A 15,706-nucleotide genomic window follows, 5' to 3' on the forward strand; every position below is an offset into this window, starting at 1 on the left:
AGGCAGCTGACCGGGAGGGATGGGAAGCTGCCCATGCACAGCCACAGCTACCTGCCATGCCTGGCCCACAGCTACTGCAGCCTCCCAGCTCTCCCGCACTGCTGCCGCCACCACCAACATGTGCCCCCAGTCAGGAACAGCAGTCACGTGCCAGGCGCAGCAGGCATCTAGTGCAATGCACAGTGCAACAGAGTGGGAGGGCTGGGATGATGCACGTGCACCTCCCCAGCTACCTGCCATGCCTGGCTGGGCCGGCAGCCTCTCAGCCCTCCCACCCAGCCGCCCACCGCCCCGCAGGCCAGGTGTGCACATGTGCTCTGAGCGAGAGGGCAGGAGCAGTTCTGAAGCTGCCCTCCATGCCTCAGGTGCCAGAAACCCTGGCACCAGCCCTGACCTCCTTACATTTCTCTCTCTATTCCCCAAATGGTCCTTGCATTCAGGAAGTTCTGCTTCAGTGGGTTTGCAGCTGCATACAGAGACATTAACCTAAATTTGGTTAGTAAAATGGTGAGGTGTAGTGAATTGAGGTGATGTCAGGTCTTGCCAGGTACTAACCAAAACGCTTCACTGCATCACTCCAGTGTATGAGTTAAAGATGTTTTATTAAGGTAAATACCAGTATTGATGCTGTAACAAGGGATTGACAGGAATGCCTAAAAGTGGGAAAGTCAGATCACTTATAGGCCAATGTCTCCTCCCCCTCCCAGTAGGAAAAGGCAATTAGGAGTTTTAGTGCGCATCAGCTGGGAAGAAGGGAGGGGGGAGAGGATGAGCTCAGTTCAGTCTCTGTAGAAACTTCAAGGTCACATTTAGAGATGGGCATGATCGGCATTACGATAGAAAAATACCCACAATAATGGTGTTTGGGCGATTGGGACCCGGCAGATCAGTGCCATCCATGGCGACCAATCCAGCGGTCGGGGGGGCAGGGGGGCTTGATCAGGTCTTGATCGGGGGTGATCAGTATCTGATCAGGGATTGAGACACTCAGGCGCCAGCAATCTATTCCCCTGGCAATGAAGCCAGGGGAATGCCTGAGCTGTGTTTGCCCTCCTTCTGTCACCCTGAAAACCCTAATGGAAGCCCAGCTTTCCTTGATCAGCAGGGCTTACTTCCAACCACGGAGCAGCAACTCACTCACTAGTTGGGAGAAGAGACCCAGGGGAGGGAGGGGGAAGGGGGTGTTCTATAGCCATGGGCACTCCCATCTCATCCCTACAAACCCTGACAGGCAGCTCTGATGGCCAAACACAGTCCTCCTGCCCCCCCCCCCCCATCCTTATCTATCTTGTTTGTCAAAACAAACTATAGGGATTCTGATGTTTGTGTGAGTGTGCGTATAGGAGAGAACAGGAAAGGGGGAGGTGGCACGGTGAGAGTCAAGCTGCCTTCTGTCCCAGATTTGTACTGATTGTGCGCTTGGTGAAGGGATTTCTTTGTTTTGTTTTTGTTTTTGGCTTTGAATCCACATCCATTACTCACACACACCCCAATTCCTTATCCCTCCCCTTTGTCTTGGCACAGAATTTTTGTTTTGCTTATTAATATATGTGTAAAAAGGAGAAACAGTCTGGGGAGAGACCAGGTCTAAAGAGTAAAAGAAGGTGTTTCTGTAATTAAGGAGGAGAGAAACTTGTTGGAAAAGGGAAAATCAGGGGATAAAAAACTTTGTGTCTTGAGCTAGGGGGAGAAACGGGCAGCATGCAGTCTGGAAAGCACGTTTCATACTGCAGCTTGAGGTTAACATTTTAGCAAAAGAAATTTAAGGCAAGAAACTTGATAATATTTCCCCTAAGGAGGAAAAGCAAACAGTTGCGAGTGAAAAGGTGGATTCCTGAGAAAAATATAGGCAAAGTGATTGGGAGAGGAAGGGGTTAAGAAAACAAAAAACCCTGGCTTTGAGAGCGGGAATCAGCTGAAGCTGTTTTGCACTCCTCTCTCTCCTTCAGTGCATTGAAAGAGTTAACACTGAAAAGAGATCTCGCTCTCCTCCTGGCTTCTAAGCCCAGCGACTGCATCCCTTTTGCAAGCAGTTGAGATTGAGAACGAGAAGGGAAGAAGTTAATGTGCAAAAGAAAATACAGCCGCCTTTAAACTCTCAGGGCCAAGCTACACATGACGAATGACACTTGAACGGCAAGTGGATTGAGTGGAGGGCAAGTGAACAGGGAGAAATACACTTGCCGTTCAAGTATCATTCGTCATGTGTAGCTTGGGGCCAAGCTACACATGACGAATGACACTTGAATGTCAAGTGTATTTCTCCCTGTTCACTTGCCCTCCACTCAATCCACTTGCCAGGCAAGTGTCTTTCGTCATGTGTAGCTTGGCCCTTGGCCCTCAGTCTCAGCTGGTTGGAACTCTAATTAGGTGGTACAAATGATTTGGCTTTTTCATGACTAGAAGGGTAATACTTGATAAATAGAGGGCTCAGAGGAGCTGAACAGGAGTGTTTGCACGTGCCCAGTGGCTGCCACCACCCACCTTCCCACATAGCTGGGAATAGCAGTGCGCCCCGTTTGGGCCTTCCCGATCTCTGATCCCCGATACACAGATTGGAAACGGGAGATTACAGGTGTAGATCGATGATTTGGGATCGGCTCCAGCACAGATCCACGATCAGCTTGATCGGTAATTTTTTGGGGGGGCGGGATCGTACCCACCTCTAGTCACATTCTCAGACTCTGTCAGGAACTCATAACCAAAACACCTTGCCTGGAAGATAAACAATTAGCAACAAGTCTACACAACTTTGGTCTACTCTGCATGCACACAGAAGCTCTGAAGTAATACATACATCGAAAATACATTTGCTGCTTGAAGCATGGCAGATATGCTGAAAGCCTATCTGACAGGTGAGGAGGAGAACCACTCCATTTGATCCTCACAACAACCTTGTGAAGTAAGTTAGGCAGAAAGATTGCCCCAATGAGCTTTGTGGCGGGCTGGAGATTTGAATCTGATTCTCATGAGCCCTGATTTGGTATTCAAATCATTGTTGTCTAAACCCTGATAGTTTTGTGTTTTCAGAGCATGCTGAGATTGCCATTGGACTGGCTGCAATACAGTGTTCCTTCTGGGAAATACAATTCTCAAAGTCTCCTGGATGAATCCATTAACCATCAGCATTTAGGCCTTAAAGCAGAAGCCTGGATAATACAGCATTAGCCTACCCCGAAATATATACTCCTTGCAATTAGGGATCCCAACTTGCAGGTGTAACTTCTCTTTTCTTGGGTTCTATGGGGCTTAGAAAGCAACTTTCACAAAATTTTAAGAAATAACTTAAAAAAAACTTTTTAACAATTAATAAAATACAACTTTAACAAAAATTAACTCTTAAGTGCAACCATAGAAAAAAAACTCCAAATCAACAATGTCCTTGAAAAGGCAAACAGTTCAACATCCAAGAAGTGACGAGTCCTCTCTCATCCATTTGAAGCAGCTGTACCCCAGGAGTCTATCTTCTTGTCGGGAATTATAGCCCTGCAAAAATAATACAAATCCAGTAACACCAACTACACACAATACACAAACACCACTTTAAATCATATTTTACATACAACATTTCATTACCTTATTCAAGGTGATAAGAGCTTATAATTTATTAAACTCCCCAGCAAACAGCCTCCTCCTCAGCAGCCTGCCTCTAGCTTCTGACTCCACCCCACTGGGCTAAACCAATTAACCTCACAGGGGTTACTCAGGGCCAAGCTACAAGTGACGAATGACACTTGAACAGCAAGTGGATTGAGTGGAGTGCAAGTGAACAGGGAGAAATACACTTGCATTTAAGTCCAGAGGAGTTAGCCGTGTTAGTCTGTAGTAGCAAAATCAAAAAGAGTCCAGTAGCACCTTTAAGACTAACCAATTTTAATTATTATAGCATAAGCTTTCGAGAATCAAGTTCTCTTCATCAGATGCCTGATCAAAACTTGCATTTAAGTGTCATTCGTCACTTGTAGCTTCGCCCTCAGGCACAACCTGAAGTTTTCCCATAAAAACAACCGGACTGCAGAGGCTAATTCCCCTGAAGGAAAGGCATCTTTGGATAGTGGGCACTATGGCATCGCATTCATGCTGAAATCCCTCACCAAATTTCGCTCTCCCAGGCATCACCCTCAAATCTCTAGGAATTTCCCAAGCCAGACATAAAATTGCTTGCTACAAGGCTGAGTCTGTTCAGCTTGGCACTTTTCTTTTCTTCAGATGTCCCCTGTGTCTAAAGCATACTCTGGCAGATAGAGTTGCCGATTCTGTCTTGAGAACATCCTCAAAATTTGGGGGGGGGGGGGACAGTACCCAAGAGGGTGACATTTGGGCAGTAAACAGAAATAAACATCAAACCTGCCAGCCCGCCATCACACATACACGCTACAAAATATAGCAGCTGTAGTACAAAATGGGGTTGAATGTCAGCGAGATATATTGTTAGGACAAATAAGAGAATTGTGCTCTTCTAATTCCCGGTCCACTTCTAAGTCCTTCTTGTCTGTAGTATGATTCTGATTTATTAATGGAAAATCTGACTAAATCCAACCCTGTAAGCATTACAGATAAAGGAGAAAAATACAGATTTAGAAGAAGTGACTGGAAAAGGTAGAAGTATTAACCAAACAAATGCAATCCTCGTTGTCCATCATTTTTGTCCTGACAACATATTTCACATTTTTTTTACTACACATGCTTTATTGTGTTTTATGTTTTTATGGGTTGGATCCAGTCAGCCTTTTCATTTGTTCTTTCCAATTCTCTTCCTTACTACAGCCTCATCTCACATGGCTTTTAGACATATAGGCTCCATGATTTCCACCATAGCCTTGTTCGGTGGTCAGTCCCCCCCCCCCTTCTTCCTTTTCCACCATCCGAAAAGTTGGTTCAATTAAACTTACTGTTGTAGGATTTCCAACAGATCTGGAAAAAAATGTCCAGTCTGTGAAATAGCACCTTGATATGTAGAAATAAGAAGCTGCATTTTTGGTGGCATAAGGGCAAATGATATATCACTTCATAAATAGCATCCCATGAAGGCCATTTTCAAAGAACAGGACTATTTCTCTCCAGGCAGAGAAATAGTCTCCTAAACTGTTTTCTTTCAAAATTCTCAAGTTAAGCATGTCTCATTGTGAGAAATATCTAGATACACTCATAGGTTTCTAAAAAACAAGAATACTAGGAATCTACAGGGATGTCTGCGCTTAATAGAAAGCTTTGTATAAAGCACAAAGCCCTGGCCTGGATAGCCCAAGCAAACCTGATTTCACCTGATATCAGAAGTTAAGCAGGGTTGACCTTAGTTAGTAAATGGATGGGAGACCTCCAATAAAGCCCAGGGCTAGAGAGGCAGGCGATGGCAAGCCACCTCAGTTAGTCTTGCCAATGAAAATTCTGCCAAGGGTTGCTATAAGTCAGCTATGACTTGATGGCACTCTCTACCACCACCATAAAGCACAATATCCCTCTCGTTAAACTGACAATTTCTTAACAATATGCTCCATGGCAGCTTCGCTGAACAGGGTCTCTTGCAGGTGCCAGCCTGTACATGGGCAAAATCAACAGCAGCCCATACACGGGCTTTCTCTGTGGTGGCCCCTACCCTGTGGAACAGCCTGCCTGAGGAGGTCAGAAGAGCCCCCACCCTCCTGGCTTTCCGTAAACAATGCAAAACTGAATTATTCAAAAAGGACTTTTTCTCAGCTGAGAGGGTGGTATTGTAGAAAAGAGATCCCAGATGTTTCGCTAATGAGTTAGAAACCATAGATTTCACCATTATGTTGCTTTACATATTATCTGTTGTTTTAAATATGTATTCCTATATACTACCTGTGTTTAATGTTGTTTAATGTAAGTCCTAGAATTGATTATGTTCTGTTTCAGCAATTCCTCAACCCCATACTGGATCCTTGCTAATACTATGTCTTTGTAAACTTATATTCATTTACCCCATGACATTGTTTATGGAAATGTTCTTGACACGATATTCATTTACCCTATGATATTGTTTATGAAAATGTTCTTGACACTGTATGGAAATGCCTGCCCTTTTCCTTGCCACTGATGGTACTAATATCATGCTATGTAATCCACCTTGAGTCTCAGGGCCAAGCTACACATGACGAATGACACTTGAACAGCAAGTGTATTTCTCCCTGTTCACTTGCCCTCCACTCAATCCACTTGCCGTTCAAGTGTCATTCGTCACTTGTAGCTTGGCCCTCAGTGAGAAAGGTGGAATAAAAATGACATAAAAATAAATAAATAAAATGGCACCGTCTATCACCACCATAAAGCACAATATCCCTCTTGTGAAACTGACAATTTCTTTAAAATACTTGTCAATCCCTGTCAGGTAGACCCCTCAAGCCCATCCACAGTGAACACATGTTGATTCCAGCAGAAGTAGCTTTATTAGAATCTATGCAGTTCAAGTCTGTACCCCTTCACAGGGTTTGGCAGAAGTGACAATTCAAATCAAGCAGTCTCTGTTATAGTTGATTTTCCCGCGCTCCAAATGACAGTTAAGGTTTTGGTGCACAAGCCTACAAGAGTCCTGTGATAATCACTTTAGTTATGACTATATCGAGTATACAATAAAGTATTCCAAGCATCTGAGAATAGCAGTGAAAGCTAGCATTTAGACACACGAAGGCCATGGTTAGCCAAGACTTGCATATTTCTCTAAGATAACAGAGGAGGCCTATTCTGGGTCCTAAGTAACATCTGCAATATGGTTATGAATGATCATAGAGAGTACACATCAAGTGAGCAATAAGGCAGTATAGCTTCAGCATATTGTGGAACAAGCAATACAACAAACAGATAACCATGGCATGGCTGTATACAGACATGACAATACTCTGACTTGGCTCTTGTAGGAAAGGGAACTATTGAAGACTGAGAGAGGGGTGTTCTCCTCCCTGAGACAGTATGTGAATTAGTAGTAGCATAATCCAGCCAGCTGTATTGTTTTAAAGAGAGAGATTAAAGCATGTGCTTTTCTTTCCCTTTGAAATAAATGGGAATTAAAAATATTACATTTTTCTTACATTTATTGGGGTCAAACTTTGCTACATCATTTTAATTGGACAACATACAACAAAAAATTGCAATTTAGATAATAATGGAGGGGGAAGGTGACATGGTATTGCCCGATCTTGTCAGGTCTTGGAAACTGACGACGTGAGATCATCCAGAAGTAATTGTAATGGTGGAATGATACTGCCTGTTACGCTCGTGATATTTTGCCTGTGAAGAAGCCTTTTGTGCGAGACGGGACTGGACTCCTTACATGCCAGCAAAACCCGTAGGCAGCATTAATTACCCATGAGGAGGCATCTACCATTGATAGCTACATTATTGTGACAAAACCTTGCTCTGTTACGGACTGTTATGAACTGATTCAAAGCACTTTGCTATATACATTGTATGAAGCAACTCTGATTCTCCTTACCACCATTGAAATTTTGGTGTATGTGTAGTGAGATATTTTGCGTGTTTGAATTTATTTCATTGAGCACTTCAGCACTTTAAATATATACATTTGTAATTATTTTGGTCATTGTATACCCCAAAGGGCTTTTTGTACTTTGTGCCAGGTCTTGGAAACTAAGCAGGATTGGCCCCTATCAACACTTGGATGAGAGACCACCAAGGAAGACCCCGCAGAGGAATGCAATGGCAAATCACCTTTCCTGCTTACCTACCTTAAAAGCCCCTTGTTGGGGTCTCCATAATTCGATTGTGACTTGATGCACACACACACATGCATAAACAATCATGCTTATAGAAATGAAGCTCTACCTTGAAAGTGTGTGGTGATTTACAAAAAAATAATAATAAGGACCTGCATGCTGGATATGCCCAACAGTCCATTTCTTTCAGCATCCTACTTCTTATAGAAGCCAACCAGATGCCCCTTGAAGTGTTAGTGGAGTTTAAAACATAAGAGCAGCAGTGTTGCATCTTTAAGAACAATGGCATCTCTGATCAACACATTCAACTTACATGACCATAATAAATCTTCGGGACAATTAATAGCATTAAGGACCTAGGTCTGCTGACAAGGGGACAAATGCCTTCATGTGAAAGAAAGAATGATGGTTTTCTCTATGCTGATTATGTTGTTACGATTATTACACAGAGTTGTAGCTTACCACTCTGGTCAGCTAAGTGTAGAATCTTACTTTGGAGGAAGAGGCTACTCTGCTCGGTGAAGCCTTCCTACTGAACTATGCTAGAATCTACAACAACTTAATTTAAAATACACAAACATTTGCAATTTAATATATTATCGAAGGCTTTCACGGCCAGAGAACGATGGTTGTTGTGGATTTTCCGAGCTGCATAGCTGTGGTCTTGGCATTGTAGTTTTCCACACTGTGACACTGAGAGATCTCTGTCTTTTGGTGCTACACCTCTGAAGATGCTAGCCACAGCTGCTGGCGAAACGTCAAGAACTACAATGCCAAGACCACGGCTATACAGTCCGGAAAATCCACAACAACCATTTGTAATTTAAATTGGAAATACTCATTGATGAGCAATATTAATGAGATCGGCTTGTTCCCCACCGAAATATGAAATACTGTCCCTTTCTTGAATCTGTTATATTACCATGCTTGTTACCAACCTTTTTGTCCACTTTTTAAAAACCTTCTTTCAACAACCTCTTCTTATGGATCACACTTCGGATGGCCTCTTTCACCTCCGAATTCCTTATGGTGTATATAAAAGGGTTCAGCATTGGTGTAAGGACAGTATTCAAAATGGCTACAACTCTGGTTAAGCGGGAAGAGGAATGCACGTTTGGCCTCACGTACATGAAGATGTTAGCTCCATATAATATTGAGACCACAATGAGGTGAGACGTACAAGTGGAGAATGCTTTCTTACGTCCTGCGGATGAGGGAATTCGTAGGATGGTGGTGATGATAAAAATATAGGAAACTACAGTTAAGATCAATGTCATAATAATAATTAGCACGGAGCTCAGCAATCCCAAAGACTCAATGAGGCGAGTATCAGCACAGGCTAAGCTTAAAACAGGCCCAATGTCACAGTAGAAATGATCGACAATGTTTGACCCACAGAACGGCAACCTCCACACAACGAGGGACTGAAAAAAGATAATGATGAATGATGAATACCAGGTGGCCAAAGACATCTGAATGCAGACATGTGTCGTCATGATCATTGGGTACTGAAGTGGTTTGCATATGGCCAAGTAACGGTCAAAGGCCATTGCCGTAAGGATGAAAAGCTCAGTAGTGCCCAAGATGAAGTGGAAAAAGCCCTGGATCATGCAGCACAGAAAGCAAATCGTGGTTCGTGTTTTTATAAGTGTTTGCAGCAGCTTAGGCACCACCGCTGTGGTGTAGCAGATCTCCAGAAAAGCCAGGTTGCTCAGGAAGATGTACATGGGAGTCTGAAGCCTTGGCTCGATGGCTACGATGACTAAGATGAACCCATTCCCCATGATGGTTGTGAGATACATGAACAAGCCCACGACAAAGAAGACTCTGTGTAAATCATGAAGAAAAGGAATGCCCAATAGGATAAATTCAGTCACTGTTGATGAATTTATCTCCTTCATGGTAGCAAAACCATTTGGAAAGGAGGCCATTTGAACCATTCATTTATTTCCCTTGATTTTCTAAGGACCCAATTTGTCCAATGTTTCAAGAATTCCTCATGAGACATTTCACCTCCAATTAATTGCTAATTGAGTCTTTTAACATTGTCTAATAGTAAGGGTATTTGACAGACTTATTTTCATTCTCCTCTCTCTACAGAAGTTTCAGAATAAAAGATATTTCAAGTATAAATGGATTCTCATGGGAAAGACTTCCTAAGAGGTAGTACTCTCTCATGTTAATTATGAAGATTAGTAAACTATTTAGAAGGCAGCTGAGAAGTTTGTATGTATGTCTATGGCATGTTTAATGTTCAGTAAATGGCATTGTTGGAAAAAAGTCAAACTGCCCACCTCTTTCATTTGGACACACCTGTGGTATTTTCAGTTTGATGTAGAAGCAATTGTTTAGTTCCTTGGGGTTCATTTCCATTGCCAATGAAGTGACTCACCAGTCCTACTTCACCATTTCAGAACTATCAAAACTGAGTGGAATGTTTTCAAACATTAAAAATAATTTAATTCAGGGAATGTAATGTGTTGGAAATTTTGTAAATGTTGTTCTTTGATGAAGGCATCAACAGAAATCTCAGACACAAACATATAAACAAAATAATTCATATCTCATGGGGTATTATTTTACACTGTTTCTTTTTCTTTCAATATGCACACTTGCAGCAACAAGTATGGTATTTTAAATCTTTTCTGAGCAATGGAAGACATCCCAGCACAACATAGGACATTGATATTCTATATGACGGCAGCAGCCAGACTTTTGTATGCACAGAAGTGGAAAGTACAAGAAGTGCCAACTACTGAGGACTGGATTTACAAATTGCTGTACATGGCGGAGATGGACAAAATGACAAGAAAACTGAGAGACCTTGATCCAGGGCAGTTTAACACGGACTGGGGAAAGCTGAAACAATATTTGGTGAAAAAATGGGAGGTGGGAGGAGAACTGTGGCAGTTTGAAAATTATTGAGGTATACAGGAGGAGAGAAGTGACTATACCGAGGGGGTGGAGAGTTAATGGAAAAATTCTAAGCAACTTTATATGATTTTTAAGTATTATATTAAGTAGCAATAGCGTTGATACTATGTGAATTATTGGGATAGAAATTAACTAATCTATATTTTTTGGAAAGATAACCGTATAACATAGAGTGAATATATACATACATACGTAAATTCAAAGATAGGTCTAATTGTTAGACTTATGGTATATGTATAGATAAAGAACAACATATAGAACAGAAGCCTAAGTAAATGACAATAAGTGTGTATAATAAGTATGTGTATAGAAGTATTGGAATTGATGTATAAAGGGGGGCAAATTGTTTGTCCCATATTGAAGAGAATAGAAGGAGTAAGATAAAACACAGGTTATCAAAATGAATATTATTAGTAGTTTTAATGAAGAAGATAGATTAAGAGGATTTTATTTATATGACAATTTATATGTGAAAGGAAGTGGAAATAGTGCTTAGAAGAATCTGAAAGTATATTATAATAAACAAATAAAATAAATATGAAGGAGTAGAGCGAAAGTGGATAGGGGGTTGGAAAACTGTTGGAAGTCAATAAAAAGGGGGGGAAAGGGAGGGGGTTAGAATTAGAAAAAATTAAAGAATGTGATTATAATTGTTATTATATGTTTCTAATCCAATAAAAATTCTTTAAAAAAAAAAAATCTTTTCTGAGCAAACAAACCAACATTGTAAATTATTGTCCCTGAAGAAAACATTCTGTTAAAACACACTGGGGGCTGTGTTGTATTCGGTCAAACTTTTTCTTCTGCTAATTTATATATATATATATATATATATATATATATATATATATATATATATATATATATATATATATATATATATATATATATATATATATATATATAAATCTAAGTTCTACATGGTAGAAGTATATGTGTCACAGAGTTCAGAAAGGAAGGGGGAATCAAAGGGGCTTATCAGAGGGTTCACCAGCAATGTCATCACCCAAACACAATTGCTGTCAAAAACGGTGAAGTGGGTTGTATTATTTTGTGTAGTACACTGCTTTCATGCCCTGTTGTGCCTTCCTACTGTGTAACCTAAAGCAGTTAAAGAAATAAAGTGCTTTTGACAGCAATTTTTGGGGTGATTCTTTAATGTGACGTGAGTTGTGTTATTTTTGTGTAAGATACTGCTGCCATGCCCTTTGGTGTGCCCCCCTGCTGTGTAACCTAAAGCTGTTCAAGAAATAAATTGTTTTTGACAGGAATTGTGCTTTTGTGATTCTCTGATGTTAAGTGAGTTGTGTTATTTTTGTGAGGTGGGATGCTGGAATGCCCTTTGGTGTTCCCCCCTGCTGTGTAACCTAAAGGTGTTCAAGAAATAAAGTGTTTTTGACAGGAATTGTGTTTTTGTGATTCTCTGATGTTAAGTGAGTTGTGTTATTTTTCTGTGTGGGGGACTGCTGGTGTAATGTGTCATAATGCTTTGCCTACTTGTACTTTGAAAGGGAGAAAATAATTTTTTAAAAACTTTATTTTGTGTTGTTTGTGTTTTATTCTTTGTTGTGCAGTTGGTTCCCATCATAGGGAACAATGGGGCTGGCTGGCCAGCCATCTCTGTAGGTGGTGGGGGAATTTGAGGGAGGGTGTCTGTGGTTCAGGTGCTCTTTCACAGGGACCAGCTGGCACTCAGAAGTGTGCCCACCATTGTGGCACCCCTGGGCTGTGCAGAATTGCCCAGGGAAAGAGAGTTTAGAAGTTCCCAGCATAGGGAACAAAGGGAGAGGGCTGGCCTTTGCCAGCCTGTTCCTGGGGTTATGGGTGTGGGGCTGCTGGGGGTGGATTTGGGTCTGTGAGGGGCTAATGTGGGGATTTGGGTCTGTGTGTGGCAGCTGGGGGGGAATTGGGTTTGTGTGGGGCTGTAGGGGGTGGACTTTGGGGGCTGAGAGCACCTACTTGGAGAGGCCATGAAATGCCCCCCCAAGTGGGAGCAGGCTGAGCCTTGGTGGAGGGTGGGAGGAAAGGTGGGAGAAGGGCCCCTGAGGGTTGGGGGGGCATTTTGCATGCAAAATGCCACCCCTGGCAAAGGAAGCCTGCCTCTTCATTTTTCCCCCATAGGAAAAAAATGAATGAAGATCAGCAGCAGCAATCTAAAGCTATGCCCTTTTTTTAGGTGAGGATAGGGGGACCTGGTTTGGGGGGCCATAACATGGCCCCCCAAAGTCCAATCAGTCTGAAACTTGGGGGGTTGTTAGAGGGGAGTTAGAGGAAGGAACCCACCAATTTTGGGTTGATTCGGTGGGGAAATGCCTCCCCCAGGCTTCAGAGAAGCCTGGGGAGGCTTTTTCCATTGAAAAGGCTAACCCGAATCACCCGAATCAACCCGAATCACCCCGAATCGGCATACCCGAATTGGCTTCTCGATTCGGGTTTGCCAGATTCGGGAAACACGAACCAGGGTGCCTTTGCACACCCCTAGAAACCACCAAGGAAATTCAGGATTACTATGCAGAAGCCGGCAATGGCAAAGCCATCTCCATTTGTATCTTTCTTTGAAAACCTTAAGAACTTCCCATAAATTGTCTCTGACTTGACAGCACCTTATACAAATCAGAGACCAGCCCTCTCTCTTATAAAGGAAACCAAATGTGAACTCAACAAACAATTTGCTCTCATCCCACTCTGGCCCCAAAATGAAGATGCAAGGCACTAATATAGGTTAAAATAAGGTTTATTGTGTTTTTTTTATTAATCTGAACTGCAACTTTTCCTCTGTAGCCTTCATATTAGTGTGTGATCCTTTTGGAAACAGAAACCATCTTCAAAGATGGTTCCCACAGCAGAAAAATGGTTAGAAAAAATATGGGACCACTATATACAAGAAAAAATACATGACGAATTATACCAGAGTGGTTACCATTCATTGAATTCATTTCCAATACAAATCACTCTCCACCTAAGCACTTACTTTTTGTTACTCAGATTTGAAGCAACGACTATCAAATAATTGGAAAAAAAATGCTAGTTGTCTTTGTTTTTACTGTATTGGCTTGACGTTTATTATCTAATTTCCTTATTCCTGTATAAAAACTAAAGCATTTCACTAATTTCACATCTATGCATATAATTGTATATAGTTCACTAAGACTTTGTTGTTGTTCTATTTTACTTCTGTATACTGTTTTTGTTTGTTTGGGTTTTTTTTAAAAATAAAAAAATCAAAAAATAAAGAAGAGACAACAAGTCTCCCCACAGACTGAGTTCTCTGGTTAATAATGTTAATAAAGTATTTCTCTGAACTGCAAAAGAAAAAAAAAGAAAAAAAAGAAACCATCTTGAAGAAGAAAGATAGAAACAACCTTGCCATATGGTTATCATGACTGACCAACCAGAGCCCAAGTAATATGGCTGGCCAGTCTCTAATATATAGCTATTTCAAAGAGTAAAGTCAGCAGCTAAAACTTCCATGGTGGAAGGTAAGAACCACCATTCCTTTTGCTCTGGGGAAAGATGGAAAGAACATTTTTCCTTGCATTCTCCTGGTTTCCTATTCTAAGACCTCCTTATCATCCATGCTTCCTAAGAAACTTCTCTTGAGGGGCCCTCCTGTTTTACAGACAGCTCTCCAGAATGCTTGCTTTACTTCCACATTCCTTATGGTATAAATGAAAGGGTTCAGCATGGGGGCAACGACCGTATTCAATACTGCTACCACCTTGCTCAGGTGAAACGATGAGCGCACATTTGGCCGGATGTACATAAAAGCAATTGCCCCATACAAAATGGAAACCACTGCCAGATGAGAAGTGCAAGTGGAGAATGCTTTCTTGCGCCCAGTTGATGAAGGAATACGCAATATGGTCGAAATGATGAAAATGTAGGACACCACAATTAAAGAAAAAGTGATGATCACAATGGAGACTGCAGACAACAATCCCAGAAATTCAAGCAAACGGGCGTCAGCGCAGGACAAACTTAAGACTGGCCCAATATCACATAAATAGTGGTCAACAACATTAGAGTCACAAAATGGCAAAGTCCATAGCTGGACAGCTTCAAAAAAATTATATGCAAATCCAACCAGCCAGCACCCCGTGGCCAGCTGGATGCAGACTTTCTTAGTCATAATGACTGGGTAGTGAAGTGGTTTGCATATGGCAATGTAGCGGTCGAAGGCCATCACAGTTAGGATTAAGAGTTGAATGGCACCAAAGGAGAAGATGAAAAAAATCTGAGCCATGCAGCAACGGTAACAAATAGTGGTCCTTGTACTGACAAATGTCTGCAATAATTTTGGGACTATGATGCTGGTGTAACAGATCTCTAGAAAGGCCAGGTTGCACAGGAAGCCATACATGGGCGTTTGGAGTTTCTGGTCAATCAAAACTATTGTGAGGATGAATCCATTTCCTAGCACACACAGGCTGTATGTCACCAGAACCACTAAAAAACATAAGCTGCGGATGGGGTGAAGAAAAGGGAAGCCCAAAAGGACAAATTCTGTAACTGCGGAAGTATTCATCATAACTATAAATGGATGAGATGACCTCAGGTATCAAAATGTGTAGAAGAATTTCCTTCTAAGGTGTCCTTCAAACAATAAAATCTTCAACCAAGTAGTGGGCGTGAATGTGATTACCATGAGGAATACATAGGAAGTGGGATTGTAGAAAGCGATTTCATTGCCATAAGAGGTTTTGAAGTTCTTCCTTGCAACTGCAATTATCTTTATCCTGCAGAGGGAAGAAAATCACTTATAATATACACATAACCGTGTGTGTGTGTAATTTGTTAATGTCTAATGTAAAAAAAACTTAACATAAAAAAATTAAAGAGTAAACCATTATAGTCTGTGTTGTGTGTTATGGTGACCCTATGAATGAAAGACCTCCAAAACATCCTATCAATGGACTTGTTCAGAACCTGCAAACTGGAGGACGTGGCTTCTTTTACTGAGTCAAGCCATCTTGTTTTAGGACTTCTTTTCCTATTGCCTCCCACATTTCCTATCATTATTGACTTTTCCAGATAATCTTGTCTTCTCATGATGAGACCAAAGTACAATAGCCTCAGTTTTG

At 41.6% G+C, this 15,706-nt stretch overlaps 2 protein-coding genes across 2 annotated transcripts; both read right to left on the bottom strand.

Annotated features, from left to right (window-relative positions):
- Positions 1-8,644: 8,644 nt before the first annotated feature.
- Positions 8,645-9,592, bottom strand: LOC129339877 (olfactory receptor 6X1-like). Its single transcript, XM_054994452.1, has one exon. The coding sequence runs from the start codon at positions 9,590-9,592 to the stop codon at positions 8,645-8,647; it is 948 nt and encodes a 315-aa protein (XP_054850427.1).
- A 4,583-nt stretch (positions 9,593-14,175) lies between these two features.
- On the bottom strand, positions 14,176-15,153 carry LOC129339878 (olfactory receptor 6X1-like). The gene has a single exon (XM_054994453.1). It carries the CDS (start codon positions 15,151-15,153, stop codon positions 14,176-14,178), a length of 978 nt encoding a protein of 325 aa, XP_054850428.1.
- Between the last annotated feature and the right edge of the window lie 553 nt (positions 15,154-15,706).

The sequence above is a fragment of the Eublepharis macularius genome, chromosome 12, assembly GCF_028583425.1.
Source record: "Eublepharis macularius isolate TG4126 chromosome 12, MPM_Emac_v1.0, whole genome shotgun sequence".
NCBI classification, from domain to species: domain Eukaryota; kingdom Metazoa; phylum Chordata; class Lepidosauria; order Squamata; family Eublepharidae; genus Eublepharis; species Eublepharis macularius.

Coding starts and splice junctions, on each gene's coding strand:
- LOC129339877 (XM_054994452.1), bottom strand. CDS start 9,592: ATGAAGGAGATAAATTCATCAACAGTGACTGAATTTATCCTATTGGGC.
- LOC129339878 (XM_054994453.1), bottom strand. CDS start 15,153: ATGATGAATACTTCCGCAGTTACAGAATTTGTCCTTTTGGGCTTCCCT.